Source organism: Corythoichthys intestinalis, chromosome 20, assembly GCF_030265065.1.
Source record: "Corythoichthys intestinalis isolate RoL2023-P3 chromosome 20, ASM3026506v1, whole genome shotgun sequence".
Lineage (NCBI taxonomy): Eukaryota > Metazoa > Chordata > Actinopteri > Syngnathiformes > Syngnathidae > Corythoichthys > Corythoichthys intestinalis.
Window position 1 is genome coordinate 5,153,687 of NC_080414.1, and position 16,556 is coordinate 5,170,242.

At 37.8% G+C, this 16,556-nt stretch overlaps 1 protein-coding gene across 4 annotated transcripts in view; it reads right to left on the reverse strand.

The window, feature by feature from the left end:
* The window catches only part of LOC130909059 (polyamine-modulated factor 1-binding protein 1-like), a 283,508-nt gene that overhangs the window by 174,698 nt on the left and 92,254 nt on the right, over nt 1-16,556 (reverse strand). For all 4 annotated transcript variants that reach the window (XM_057825134.1, XM_057825133.1, XM_057825131.1 and 1 more), the window contains exons 3-4: nt 9,040-9,130; nt 7,679-7,843 (exon numbers count right to left, since the gene is read on the reverse strand). In XM_057825134.1, the coding sequence (XP_057681117.1) occupies nt 7,679-7,843; nt 9,040-9,130 (256 nt within the window). The remainder of the gene's footprint in view (nt 1-7,678; nt 7,844-9,039; nt 9,131-16,556) is intronic.

Sequence of the window (16,556 nt, forward strand, 5' to 3'; positions counted from 1 at the left end):
AATCAACTTCAGAATGGTTTAAGAAAAACAAAATACACGTTCTGTAGTGGTCAAGTCAAAGTCCAGACTTGAACCCCATTGAGATGCTGTGGCATGACCTAAAACAGAGAATGATGGGAGGGATGGATGGATGGATGGATGGATGGATGGACGGACGGACGGACGGACGGACGGACGGGCGGGCATGGCTCAGTGGTAGAGTAGTTGTCCCCCAACCCAAAGATTTTGGCCTCGATTCTCTGCCCTGATGAACTAGCCTAAGTATCCTTGAGCAAGATACTGAACCCCACATTGCTCCTGGTGTTGCGTCACCAGTAGGTAGATGGCAATGTAGTGTAAAGCGCTTTGAGCACCTTGAAAGGTAGAAAAGCGCTATGCAAGTATAACACCATTTACCATGGATGGATGGACGGACGGACGGACGGATGCACGGAAATAAGAGAAGAATACGGTCCCCACAGTCAAACATGGCGGAGGTTCTCTGATGTTTTGGGGTTGCTTTGCTTCCTCTGGCACTGGACTGCTTGACCGTGTGTATGGCATTATGAAGTCTGAAGACTACCAACAAATTGTGCAACATAATGAAGGGCCCATTGTGAGAAAGCTGGGTCTCCCTCAGAGGTCATGGGTCTTCCAGCAGGACAATGACCCAAAACATTTCAATAAGCACTAGAAAATGGTTTGAGAGAAAGCACTGGAGACTTCTAAAGTGGTCATCAATGAGTCCAGACCTGAATCCCATAGAACACCTGTGGAGAGATCTGAAAATAGCAGTTTGAAAAAGGCACCCTTCAAATCTCAGAGACCTGGAGCAGTTGGCCAAAGAAAAATGGTCTAAAATTCCAGCAAAGCATTGTAAGAATCCCATTGATGGATTCCGGAAGCAGTTGTTCGCAGTTATTTTGTCTAAAGGTTGTGCTACCAAGTATCAGGCTGAGGGTGTTAATACTTTGGTCTGGCCCATTTTTGGAGTTTTGTGTAAAATGGGGTGTATCAAATACTTGTTCTCCCCACTGTATATACATATTTATATATATTCACGATTTTACACTCGCGGTCTCCTGTATATAACCTGTTTTGACTATAGTATGTGTAAAGGCCAAAAACGCCTATGAACATCCCTGCTGTTTTTGTTGAATTATCAAATATAAAACTATTCAGTCTCATTATTTTCAGTTGAAAGTTTATCCTAACAAGTTCAATAAATATCATGACACTTCGAAACGTTTCGTCGAGCATGTTTGGGTGTAAATGGGACGTCAATATGAAAAATTTTGACTTTTTTTCCCCCCGTCTTTTTGGGTGGAAAATGTTGATTATAATGACGTACCGCAAGCAACATGTCACTTCCACTCATTAATGTTCATGACATTAGCTTCTGTTGCTAAGAAGGGACACGCTACCGTTTGTCCCTGATAAGAAATTAATGGAAATCGTGTACGAAGGAGATGTTTACAGAGCTAAACCTACCAATTCTCTCCGAAAATGATGTCCCCGGTGCCAAATTCGCTGGCAAAGATGTGGAAGAACATAAAAATGTTCAGTTTAAGAGAAGGCTTGAGTGTCGAAGGCTGAAAAAGACGAAAAAAAACGAGACATTCTCCAGTTTCAACAAGCTATCCTTTACCATCAGCCCTGTCTTTCTTATATATCCTCTGGTTGTCCTACGTCTCTTACCGTTCTTGGGGGTAATTTAGTTAGCTTTGTGTAGCGATCGCAAATGCTACTCAGTGACAACCAACGAACACTTTTAATTTTTTCATTGATAACAAATCTTAATTCTATAATTTATTTACACTTCCCCCTTACCGAAGTTGTTTATATATATATATATAAATATATATAGCACAACGTTATGCTAATACATAAGTTAAAAATATAAAAATGGCTTGCCTCTTTGTCCTCTGAAAGACCATGCCCACCCCACAAAACGTTTACTGCATGTGAAATGTGAATGGATTCACCGAGCTGGTGTTAAAGTCCGCACAAGTTGATTCGGTCTTGACATTTTTTCCTCCCGAGTTTTTGGTTTCCGGAAACGTATGAAGAAAACATCCTTCATATGTCGTAATGTCTAGAGTCGTTTCTACAAGTTCCAAAAAAAGCAATGTGTGATCGGCATGTTCGTTTTTGAAAGATTACCGGAAAAAAGTATTACAAATTACGTTGTTTCTATGCGAGGGCGGGTCTATAATGTCCCACTTCGGCTTTACTTCCGCTTTACGATGCGACGTCACGGTCTAAAAATAGCATGCATGTGGTACGCCATTGGTCAGTGAAGAAAACAGCAGTTTGGACATGAAGGTTATGGTGTCCTGGAAAAAAGGGAAAGGTTTTTTTGGGGGGAAATATAAAGGCAATATCAAAGGCATGCATATTCCGCCAAAATAGGCTTAGGTGTTAAGGGGTTAATCGGCAACTAAAATACTCGATAGTTGTAGCACATTTATTTCTTTGAGTGTGGAAAGCTTATTACGGCGCATTCAGAAGCAAACAAAGACGTGCGAAAAAATAAATAAAAGCTTGTCTATATCAATGAACGCTAATTAGGGAAATGTGTTTTCTTAAGTGTCTCTGATATGCTCTGAGGCGCAGAAACATAAAACCACTTCATGAGGTTAATTGGCTTATCTATGCTCATTAGCATAACTAATTAGGACCCTTGTTAAATGATAAGTATTGTTTATTCAATTTGCGCGCGTAGATGAAGCCCTGGGCTCAGCCCCTTCATCATTTGTGTGCGTTCAAATGAAAATGAGGCAGCGCTAAGTAGGCATGAAGTGGGACCTGTGGGTGTCTTTGTGTGTTTACTTCATAGTTTATCTATTCAACGTACACAGATGCTCGCCATCAGGTGCCAGATGCCCCACTGAGCTCACCGAATCCAACGCACGCACACAAAACACTCACGTAGAGCGCTTTGCGGCTCTCGAATCCCCCCGTCATCATCATTAGCCGTCTGTTTAGCATAATTAGCGCTGTCAGCCAGATGAGCGGCGGTGCCAGTCACAACATCGCACGTGTCACCCTCCTAGCACCTTTCGGAGCCCGCTAAAGAGGTTAGCGCCAGGTTGCTCGCGTGTTTCCCACTGATTGCTGCCTGATACAGCAAAAATTAATGATGCATTCTGATGCACCGTGTGCAAAAAAATATCCGTGGGGTGATTCCTCTTTATTTTTTTGAAGACAACTTGCTGTCTTTTGTTTCTGATGCTTAACATACCCTTCAAGGCAACTGCGCGGCGGGTTGTGGGGTAGGGGGGGAAGCAAATCAACAACACTCCTCCAGTCTTCGGCTCACAAACAAACTTCAGCGCTCACAAATAAGCAGAGAGGGAAAATGAAAGCGGAGAAAGAGAGGGAGAGGGAGCGTTACATTTACTGAAATTAAACATTTTCTCATCAGCCTGAGGGTGCAGCAGGCCCGCTAATGTATTATTCATTCCCACTTCACAAAGGAACATTAATCAATTATGAAGATATGAGGATCTTAAAGTATAGAGGAGAGATGAAGAGCGGCCCGTTCTTATTAATATGCGGCCGCAATCGCGCCCCCCCACCCGCTCCCGTGCTCCTCAAATCAATATTTTGCAGATTAATTTGAAGCGGTTGTGGCGAGATGGCAGGATGGAAGGAAAAGGGGATAGGGGGTAGAGTGTCTGAGGTCTGAATTAAGGTGAAGTGTTGTGCAGTTTGTTTTTTTGCACTCCACTCTTGGGTGAACGCGAAGCATATGTTGGTTTTTGTCTTGCGAGGGTTAAACTCACCAAATCACATTATTGGCATAAGCGGACTTTGCCGAAAAGTGTCATTGCATGTAATTGACTTTCCTATAATATATAAAAGTTGTAAAGCAAGAAAACAAACAACAAAAATGAATGAACAAAAAAAAAAGAATGGGTCAAAATTAGGGGTGTAAAGGTACACAAAAATCTCGGTTTGGTACGTACCTCGGTTTTGAGGTCACGGTTCGGTTCATTTTCGGTACAGTAAGAAAACAAAATGCAAAATATAAATGTGCTAGTTGTTTAATACACACCTTTGTGTTTTCAACAATAGGAACATTAGCCTATATAAAGCTAGAATAAAAAAAGTAGCAGGTATTTAAAGATAATCCAACAACAATTTGCCTATTGGTCAGCTTTCTTTCTGAAAGAAAGAAGAAAAAAGAAGTCCTGTGCTCAAGAGAAAAGCAATCCAATGACAAAGATTTTAACTAAGGTTGTTCCGATCATGTTTTTTTGCTCCCGATCGTTTTAGTTTGAGTATCTGCCGATCCCGATATTTCCCGATCCGATTGCTTTTTTTTTTGCTCCCGATTCAATTCCAATCATTCCCGATAATTTTTCCCGATCATATACATTTTGGCAATGCATTAAGAAAAAAATGAATAAAACTCGGACGAATATATACATTCAACATACAGTACATAAGTACTGTGTTTGTTTATTATGACAATAAATCCTCAAGATGGCATTTACATGATTAACATTCTTTCTGTGAGAGGGATCCACGGATAGAAAGACTTGTGACTTTGTATATTGTGACTAAATATTGCCATCTAGTGTATTTGTTGAGCTTTCAGTAAATGATACTGTAGCCATGCCCAAATGCATGATGGGAAGTGGAACCATGACTGTGCGTGGTGCTACCAATTGATATATCTTCTCTGCGTTGGGAAATAACATAGGGTGTTAAAAAAAAGATCAATTACTACCTTGCTTCACCACATTGCTTCCCACGATATTTCTAATCGTAGGGAGAGGGATTGTAAGGCTTTAGCCAATTAAAAAAAGGCTCCAAAGGCTGCCAAAATTCACTCTACTTATTTTACGCTGCCTTTTATCTCTCGAGATAGGTAAAACGGCGCCATTACAGATTGAGCGCGACAAAAAGTGAGTGGGTCGTGCAGCGCATGCATTAATTGCATTAAAAATTTTAATGTGATACATTTTTTAAAAAATTAATTAAACTTGATAACTCTACCTTAAGCCTAAACTAAAGACTCTGGATGAGTGTAACATATTATGTCTGTAACGTTAAATACAATTAGAAAACAAATTAATTAAAAAATATATATATATTAAAAAAAGGCATGTCCGATATTTTTTTGGCCAATTCCGATACTTTGAAAATGACGGGATCGGACCCGATGTCGATCGATCAGGACGTCTCTAATTTTAACATTTTACAAATGAAATGCCTCAATCTTTTTTTTTTTCTTATGAACGGTTTTCAAAAGCTTTATTGGTGGATTTTCTCAAGTTAAAGCGCAACACAGAAATTCATTCATTTAATTGTGTAAGCAGGATCTGTGTATTATTCTTATTATTTAATTACAGGTGTTTTAGCTCATTTCAATTTATTTTATTTAAATGGGCTATTATTTATTTTATTATGTGTTTATATTTCACAAATGTGATATAGTATTCATTTATATTGTATATTTTATGTTGTATAACTTTAGTTCCTATGTGAATATTAGCTCCTACTTGTTTTGTTGTGGTAGGAGGGTTTTGTATTGAACACGGGGCCGTGTTGGTTATTATTATAGGAGAGAAGACAGCAGTAAATCAACAAAGACAAGTCAACTGTACCCCGATCTACCACTCAAGAGATCTGATGGACTCAAAAAGTGGGTTATGATTGCATATTAGTTTGGAAATCGACCGGATCCACCGTATTTTTACACAAGTGACTTCCAGTCTGACCGATCCTAGCTACCGGTAGTAGTATTAACGCAGGAGGGTCGCGTCTCGCGTCAAATAATAAACTCTGCCGTTCTTTTCGCGTGCGTCACGTTGAGCCGCTTCTGGGACGCGTCTCACACGCGGCCGCACTGCGACTGGTGTGCATTGGCTGATTGACTTTAATGCCCATGTTTCACTGCGTTCTCGCGGCAGCCACGTTGTCACACTGTTAACGTTTCTGGGTTATACTGTCCTACCGTGTTGGTCCTCATTATAGTAGAGAATACTGAGTAAATATGATCTACACAAAGAAACTGTAACCCAATCAACTCACAGCCTCGAAAAGTAAGGGTTACATTACGTCAGAAACTCGTTCGGTACGCCTCCGTTCCGAACCGAGCACCACGTACCGAAACGGATCAATACAAATACATGTACCGTTACACCCTTAGTCAAAATGATTTTTCGAACAGATCATGTGACTAGAACCTTAGACGGTCATTTGCTTTGCATGTCATTTTTTTTTTTTTTTTTTTTTAAAGGGTGAGGGGGGGCAATTTTATTTTTTATAAATGATTTTTTTCTTTGATTGAAAATATATATATATATATATTTTTTTTTTAATAATTGAAGCAACTTCTTAGGAATTGAATGATTTAGACACAAATGCTCTACCTATAATATGGCCCAAACACAAAAAGGATTGCTGAAATCAAAGAAAACGTTTTTTAATGAAAAATTGAGTGCTCAAATGCAAATTTTTGAGTCTCAAATATTTTTTCGCATTCAAAAACTTTTTTTCTGTGATTAAAATTTTTCTTTTTTTGATTGAGGTGATTTTTCTTTTGATTTTTTTTTTTTTTGTATGAAGCAACTTATTTCTTGATTAATAATGACACAAATGTCCTAGCCAAAATGTGGCCCAGACACAAAACAACATGACTTCAATCAAAAAAGTTGCTTCAATCAAAAAAAAAAATTGACTTCAATTAAAAAAAAAAAAACATTCAAATAAAAATAGCTTTCAAATGCATGTTTTTATTTCAAATTTATTTTTCCATTCAAAAACTTTTTTATTGAAGTGACTTTTTTTTTTTGTGAAAATATGTATTTTGATTGTAGCAACTTTTTTTTGATCGAATAATAAAGAGTAATAATAACAATATATTACTATTAATATATTATAATATATTGTATAATATAATATATAATATATATTCTATAATATATATTATAGAATAATGAAGAGCCATATGGCTCCGCCCAGGAGATACGATTTTTGATTGCGGTAACTACACTGGCACAACACCGGCGGGCGTACCATATTCAATGGATGATGATCTTGGTGAAAAGTATATCTGTCCTGTCAGCAACCTGGTTTAGAATTTCCCTCAAGAATGATGGGAAACAAAAAAACGCTCATTTTCAACTTATTATTATAAATATTCTTGTAAGTTAATTTTATTGCTGACACTGCGTTTCGGGGTCATCAACATGTTGTGCCCCCCCCCTCCCCAAAAGTCAAACTCTTTGATTATTGGGTAAATATAGGAGACATAAAGCCAACATAAAGCAGATTGGGAATTTAGAAAACTGATAAAAGCGCACAGGAGATGCAGCGCGGATGCAAGTTTCAACAGTTTTAATCAATTTGTAATTGGGAAAAACCTTGTTGGTCTTTAATTAGTTGAAATGATCTTCCCGCGGTTTATGATGGAGTTACTCATTTTCACACTGAAAGCTGATTAAAATGGGGACGCTGAGGAGAATTAATGCGCTCATTTAAACACTGTCTGTGAAAGGCAGGAGGTTATTTACTGTATAAAAAACATTTACCTCTAATTTTTAAATATAAGCTTTCTCAGCTGATACATATAAAGAGTTTTTGCATCCTCACCTAATTAAAAAATTAACACACAAACAAGATGCCAGAAAGGCAAACACTTTGTCATTAAAGCAACCTGATTCAAACCTATGTTTCTACCCACCTGAGCACGGGTGTTGACACTCTCCCGTTGAAGCAACAAAATGCTTGCTTGCAGTTTAGTAATGCGGAGGTCTTTTTCAGCAATTTCCTTCATGTTGTCTTTCTGGAGGCTTTGCAGACAAGAAATCTCACTCTGCAAATATGCCAATTTTGCGCCACTTTCAACCTAGAGTAAGAAAATAAATAAAAGTATTAGGGCCGTTTATCCATCCACAACGTATTGTTGCTAATTGGACAAAAACGTTTGGAAATATTAAAAGAACTGAATAGACAGAAAATGAGAAAAATTTTCTAATTGTGACTAGTGTCATGTTCTCGGTGCACGTCGCCTATTTGAAACATAGAAGTAGGTTAACATAAAAATGAATAAAGCACAGCTACGAATGTTATCGTGGTTTTTTTTGTCGGATTGACACAGGCGACAAGGTCAAACTGCGGAATGCAATGCCTCAACAAATAAACATGCATGCTTACACAACTGCATAATAGTGTGGGCGAAGGAATGAAAACATTGCACAGATGATAGCAAGTCATGTCAATGCGGACGAAAACATTTAGTCCCACAAGGAATTCAACTTGCATTGGTTTCATTGTTAAGGATATAAAGTTGTTTTAATTGGGGCTAAGAGGTGCCAGATTCTAGCTTCACGCAAAGAAAAACAGTATGTTGGTGAATTTCCACATGTTTGAAAGGGCAGACTAAAGGTGGTCGTTTTGAAAGAAGGTTGCTCTCATGAGAATTTAGGATTTCACTGAGACACGTTTTTTTTTTTTTTCCATTGCTTGCTTTTAAAATGAATAAAAACAAACTACATTTTAGTACACGAAGCTTGAACAGGTGTATTGGCGCTTATTTTATCAGAAAATAGTAAACATGATCATAGTTTCCTGGTAAAATTATAAAATATTTGTGGTAATAATAGGTCACTTAAGTGATGAAAAGCCTTTGAGAGTTAACACGTGCCTCACCCATAAGCCACAGAAAGCAGTAAAAACAGCAGTGGGTATAATTTAGCCCAGATCGCCACCGCCATTTTTGCTACCAAGAGCTGGGAGATATTCCGGTAATTCATCACATGTGCCTTAGCCTCTTGTTAAACCTGGGTGCACACGGAGTGCTTTGAGCACAGCTGCCAAACCAATATTGTTAAAAAAATTTTAAAAATCCCCACCTCCAAGTCAGTCTTCTAAACAATAACAAGCACAGTGAAATAAGACAGACAAATGAACAAGTCATTTAATATTGGAGTCAAACTCATAGAGGACTAAGAGTAAAAGATCTGTCAGAAAAATACCATAGCCTTTGCTTATGGTGGATCCAACCTTATTTGTCATAATGCCGAGCTAGAACTGGTGAGTTACCTTTTCAGTTTGCAAAGCGTTCTCTCCCAACTTGCAGGCTACATCAGAATCTGTGTAGTGGGTTTGTATGCAGGCTGCTGGAGAACCAGAGCTGTAAAAAAATACCAAAGTTATCAAGCAAGTCGAAGACCTGGCAGCTTGTGAAAACTAATCATGACCCAAGTAGCGGACTCTAAGAGGAGGTATAAACAAATTTTATTAACAATCATTTTGCTGACTCAAGCTAACTCTTAGTCATGAAAAGAACTGTACAAAAGGCAAATAATGTCTGGGTGACAACTAAACCGAGTGTAGCCAAGACAAAAGAGGGTTAAAAAAAAAAAAAAAAAAAAGTGACTCAAAGCCAATGCAAACAGAACTCATCCAGACATCACAAGTACAGATAATCTTTTGGCTGTAAATGCATAGACAATTGACTTCTAATACAGTGGGCAGAACAGGTATTTGATACACCGCCAATGGGTTTTCCCATTGACTGTGTATCAAATACTTGTTCTGCCCACTGTAGTAGTATTGTGACATCCTGTAATGACATGGAACTGGTCAATTGGTCACTGAGTGCCCTGGACAAGATCTTTTCTACAATGCGATCAGAACCTGGACAACCCGGGAAACACTTTCAAGTCTGGATATGTAGAGGATAGCTAGGGTAGATGGCGCCCGCTGTGTCTGACCACACTCGAAGTGGAAGACATCGAGGACATCTTTTTGTTGCGCTGCTGGCTGCGATTCTTCTGCAGGGGCTTGGAGCACGTGTTTTGTTTTCTGCTTTTTCTTAGCAAAGATATACCACACAGGACGTGCTGGCACTCTGTTTCTTTAATAGCACATATGACTTCAACATTAACACAAACGTACAGCTCTCGGCAGGCCGTGTCTCTCACTCCCGCATCATGTGAGCAAAACAATAATGGCGCCGTGTGCACTTTAGGGTGCCTCGGATAATTCTGTATCAGAATATTACAGCACGTACTTCTTATGACTCCAGGCTGTTTGTCCCTGCTCATTCAATTAGACAATGCTTTCCAAAGCTTGCTAACGTTTCTGTGTTTGCTACACCTGAATGCTAGCCTCGTTCCCCACTGTCAGCCAGCAAGAATGCTGCTTCCATCTTGAGGACGGCAGACGCTTTGAGGGTGACGGGAGAAGTAGGGGGACGAGTCTACCTGAATGCACCACCTGGATAGATGTGATGGAAGTGATTGTGATCGCCTGAGGGTTAGAGTCATGTGTCCTGGTAAGCCAATCATAGCTGATGTTTTCACACACAAACCAGAACAGCGCGTGCGGCAAACACACACACGCAAAACAGATGCAGAGGGATATGATGGCAGAGCATTCAGAGGAAAATTTGTCCTTTACGAGGTGGAGATATAAATACTATTTCAAGTCAAAATACTTGAAGTACAGTAGGCTATGTCTACTTCACCAGTTGTCTCAGGTTGTGAGAGTTAGATTTAATTTATTAAACTCATTTTATATTGTTTACAGCTGATTGTTATTTTATTATATTGTGTTTATTTTTGTTGTACTTCAAGTGCAGGATAAATCAGTGCTGGTGAGGTGCAATAAATATTTCAATGTTCTATAACACAACTACCTGTCTTCTTCTCTATTCAACTGACTCAAATACTGCTCAGAAAATTTCAAATTCTTTGAAATACAAAAACTTTTTAAAGTAACGGAAATGTTACTTTCCCTGGTAATTAATTATTTTTACTATAGAGTAATTCAGTTACTAACTCAGTTACTTTTTGAAAGAAGTAGTAACTATAACTAATTTTTTAAAGTAATGTGCCCAACACTGGTCACTTTACATAAAATTTAAGGTAAGAAAACGCCGTCATTAACGTTTCCCACCAGCTACGAGAGTTCACTCAAGCTGGTTTAGTGTGCGATGGTAAAACAAACACTATAGTATAGACCCTACTCACCTATGTCACAAAATGACATGTCGCTGTATCCGGCCGCCATATTGTCCGTCATTTTTTAGCCCTATTCTCAATGGTTTCAATTAGTCGTGCAATTTATAGAGCAATTCATGGAAGCCCCGGTGTTATCTGACACTGTAAACTCATTGGATGCGTTGCATAAAAGGCGTTATGTGGAAAAGCTTCAGTTTATCCATTCGCCAGATCCATATTTGATGCCTAAATCGATGTTTTTCGACCCGCTGTCTTCGCCGTCTCTGCCTGACATCTGCTACCCTGATATTTACAACTATCTTGTCCACACAAAATCAGCCTATTCTCACGAAAGTTTGAAAAACTTTAAGAGCTTGGAGGCTTATAAATGCTACGTTGCTGGTTGGGTGAAACAGGTCCTCGTCCACGAAAATTCGGCAGGAATCTATCTTGTGCTCGGGAAGCCGAGTTACGAAATTTTCAATTCAAAATCTTTTGTTCTTGCTAACATCCACTGTCAAGTCTAATGTATTTCATGTCATTTGTCAATGGAGCTAGGGCTTTTAATGTTCATATGGTTTAGCGATAGCACTCTCACTACATACATATATAATATGTAATATGAAGTGCGATAGCACTATTTTGGCTATTTTTTGGCTTTTGACCTCAATAGTGAAATTGTAAATTAATTGTATGACACCTGTCTTATTATCCCCTTATAATTATATATTTTCAGGTAGTTCATTCACAACGTCTGAGTGTATGTTGTCGGTGATTAGCCTAGCAATGATCTTAATTGTGGTTGTCAGCCCAAAACCCTCTAAATATATATTAAATGCATCCTACCAGATATAAAATGACTACTACATAATCTGTGGTAATCGTTTGGAGCCCAGCTTTCTCGTCGAATTGCAGCAGTCCATCTCGCTCTCCTCTCCGGGTCTCTCGGAATACGGTAGAACTTCAAGTCTCTCCATCTATCTTCTCTGTTATTGCAACCGACCATCACCATTTTGATTATTAATGTTAACGAGCAGAAAAACACGCCATAATAGGAGGAATTTACGTAGCGGTAATGCGTCAACACAACGAGTTGACGGACAATATGGCGCGGGGGCGTGGTTGTGACATCATGTGAGTAGGGTCTATAACGTAAAATTGTTAACAAGGCCAATAACGTGGCTAGTTACCATGCTAAGACGGCTAACTAGCTTCCTCTCCACCATTAGCCTACTTTTGTAAAGTCTTCCGCCATTGTAAACAGCTGCCAATTTGCAAATATGTTGTGAAAAATAAAATAAATAAAAATCCACTATTTTTTGGGGGTGACTGACTGAAAACAAGAATGATCTAGCTACAGTTTAAGAAGAAATGACCGTAAATGTAACGTATTGATTCACAAGGCTTAAGAAGATGTTAAAAGTTCCACCAAATGATGGCAACTGAATCTGATATCTCTGTATGTGTGTGCGTGTCCCAACTGTAAAAAGATGCTAACTCTGCCCAGACAACTCCTTAAGTAACCAGTGACAGCTGTCACACACCCCAGATGGCAAAGGAGAGGGGAAAAAAAACATCACTCAGTTCTCAAAAACAGGCATAAAAAGGTACGCATGATCCCATGTGCGCTTTCTCTCTGTCTCCCTCCCAATCTCACCGCACGCACACAATTTCATATTTACTAGCCTGTTCAGATGAAACTTTGCACAGATTAAAAATGTTAAAACTCACATTTGATCAAGCGTGTCTCCACGTTGGTGCCAAGCAGTGAGGGAAAAGCGGCGTTTGACAAAAGTGACAAGAGTGTGGATAGAGCGCATCGAGAGTTAAAGCTTTTCACTTCAGCAAAACAAACTTTTCAGTCAAATGGCGTGAAAGCTTAAAATGACTTTAGATTACAGTCTGCTTCTGTTTCAAGTGAAAGTGTGTCGTGCTATCAGTTTCTATCAGACTATCACAACAAGGCGTTCTCCTTTTGAGTGATCACATTGTAGAGAGCATTTTATTCAAGAATATCTTAAAAAAAAAAAAAAAGACACGACACAAAAACTTTGTTCAACTTACCAGCAAGAGAGTATGTGTATTGTTTTGAGGGTTGAATGTTCAATTGCAACTTCAATAGTTTAGTAGTTCAACATATCGTCACAAATTAAAGAATATGGAGACAAAATAAGCTACAAATATAGTCGTTCATTAGATTACTTTTTTGGAGCAATATATTTTATTTTGTTAACCAGTGCACAAGTTGAAGTAGGGAAAGAAATTATATATTTGGGCTGCAGCTATTGATTATTTTAGCAGTCGATTAATCGATGAAGTAGTTCGTTCGAAAAATCGAGAAATCGGATAAGGAACATAAAAATTAAAATACCTGAGCCTCAAATGGTATAAAAAATATACATATAAATGAGGATCTAAGTACAACAAAAGAACAATTGGCTAACTTACATAGCAGAAGTCCGCTAGCTTAAATGCTATAAAATGCTTTTTTTTTTTTTAAACAATGCTCTTAACAAATGGTTCAAACACATATTCACACAAAAAATGTACCTATACACTAAATTAAGAATGCAGAAAAACCATTAGTTCAAACAAAAACTTAGCTTATGTTGGTCTGAACAGGGAGCAGCAGGATTCAGCCATGTGAAATGAGTTATATCATATTCACTGTTGCCACTAGAGGGTAGTGATTCCACCCAAATCAATAAAACTAAATGCAAACACTTTCAAAACAAACCATTACAACACTACTTTATTTAAACGAATACTCAAAGCAGCAAAATTTAATTCCAATATATTTTCAAATTAAATTACTCGAGTTAATCGATTAATTGTTGCAGCACTAAATTATATATACAGTAGAGCAATTTGAAATAGAGGTCGATATATGGACGAGTGCTGCAACGTTTAATCAATTAACTCGAGTAATTTGATTCGAAAAAAGGTTTGACTCAAATTTTGCTGCTTTGAAGATTTTTTTAATTAGAGTAGCGTTGTAATGGTTTGTTTTGAAAGTGCATTTAGTTTTATTGATTTGGGTGGATATTTTTCCCTCTAGTAGTAATACTGAATATGAAATAACTCATTTAGCATGGCTCAATCCAGATGCTCCCTGTTAAAACCAACATAAGGTAAGTTTTTGATTGAGTTAATGTTTTTTTTATGCATTCGCAATTTATAAATATGATTAGCCGAATAATGCTTACTTTATGTAATTTTTTTTTTCTCGTCGGAATTCAATGATTTTTTTTTTTTTTTTGTATTTCTTTAGGTTAATGTGGGTTTGTCATGGGTTACTGTACGATATCATTATAACAATATCAATAACTCAACGATAACTATCGATAAAAAATAAATTAAAAAATTTTTTAAATGCCATTGTTTAAAAAAATTTAAAAATCCAACAAAAATATAGGCAGTTACAATGTAACTCATTACTTAATATTATCTCCACCAAATACTTTTTACCTTAACTTGAGTAATTTTTTGGGACGGCTACTTTTACTGGAGTAATATTATTATGAAGTAACACTAGGCTTACTCTTACTTTGAGTAAAATTTTTGGCTATTCTACCCACCTCTGGCAGGTTGCTACAGGAAGCTACACACTAAAAAGACTTTTTAATATTGCATGAGAATATTTATTGTTGCTTTAAGCTTTTAAGGTGTTTAGTGAGTGATCCTTACACTGTAAATGTAATTCGTACTGTTAGCATAGCATTCGCGTTAGCATTAGCTTTAGCATGGCAAGCATCTTCTTATACTCTCACTTGTTTACATCTCGTTCTGAAGTCAAGGAGAGTTTAATTATTGAAAAATAATTGCTGAGTGTGTTTAATTATAAAAAGAAGTGTTGCGTTCGTTGGTTTGTTAGCACGACACCAAATTAATCCTTTAATTCTCAGGTCATCATTGTATATTTGAAGCTATCATTTTTATTTTTTAAATTGCCTTTCATAATCTGCATGCTTTAAAAAAAAAAAAAAAAAAAGGATATCGGCCTAAAATATTAGCTTATAAAATCGGCTTTGTATATCAGTAATCGGCTGAATTTTTTTTAGATATCGCTATTGGCATTTGAAAATCCCATATCGGTCGACCTCTAGTTTGAAACACTGTATAATATTTGTTGAGTTTTGCCATGAAAATTCGAACTGAAAATGCCCATTAATTACAGTGATAATGGCATGTGAATGTGTTTGAGGACTAAAAGCAGCCACAGTTACTTTGAGGGGTATTATTGAATGAATGAATGAATGAATTTTATTGTCATCATCATCGGTATCATTGACAATCATTGACATTTTCAAAATGTGATATGATTTGCCCGAAGTAACCGAAGAAGAAGACAAAGGCGGACAGGAGGAAGCATATGCTTATCAGTTTACTGTCCCCCATACAACTAAAGACGCACATTCAGACATGGTACATACATCAGATGGCCACAAAACTGTATAACAACACAATCAACAATCTGGGTTTCGTAACTCAGCGTCCAGTCAAGCAGCTCGATTAATTTCAGGGCGTACAAGGTTATGGCTTTGTCATGTCCCTGACATTTTTGCATCTGTGTGCTGTATTATATACAGTATCTACGCATAATTATTTTTTACAACTCAAATATGTTATTTGGAAAACTGATGTACACACACTCGATTAAAGTGAGAGTTGGCCAAAAATTTGGAGTCTTGAAACCTTATTAGCTGCGCATATCGCACGTCATTACTCTCATACTAGAAGGTCATCATGTAGACTGATGCCACAGCTGCTGTGATCGTAAGAGTGTGTGCTATCATATGTTTATGTTCCTAATTATGCACCCGACGGATGAGGCTATATGACTATTGTTCTATATAATAAAGTAGCTACGCATAAAAAATGTGGTCCAATATCACCGCAGATGAAACGGGGGTTCCTACTTAAGAGTCATAAGTGTCATGATGATTATTGTATGACAGAGAGGAGAGTTAGCATGAGTGTGTGCAAGTGTGTTTGTGTGTGTTTTATTAAAGAAGCCTCTCAATTTCTCAACCTGTCATTCGGCCCTATTAGGCAAAAGCTAACCAAATTTGTCATGAATATGCAGTAATAGCATGCAAATTGCTACCCACTGCCCTTGTCCCGCATGCAAGTGTTTGTGTGTGTGTACGTCTTGGCGCGTGTGCATTTGCCCTCAGGGCTATAGACATTGGCTTTGTAAACCTAATTCTTTCTACACCATTACAGCAATAGGGCATAATTCATAAGAACAGAACCATATAAATTAACTGGCACATACGCACTTGCAAGTACAAACGCACACACAAATACGCACGCAAATTGTACCGTTCACAATTCCTCTTGCATTTAAAGGGATCCTCAGACTCAAAGACTTGGAGGCTCTAATAAGCCACAATTGTTTTCTTTGACTAAAATATATCATTAGAAACACATATTTTATTGCCATTGATTTAAAAATCTATATTTAGTACATGTTTTGACCTACGGAGGGCATCATGTTTTACGTGCGCAATGCACACTGGGTGTGATGACAGTTGGCCTGGACTGGGAGAATAGCTGTGCAGGCTAGCAAGCGAAGCTAGTATGACGACTGGCATGACTGTCACATTCTGC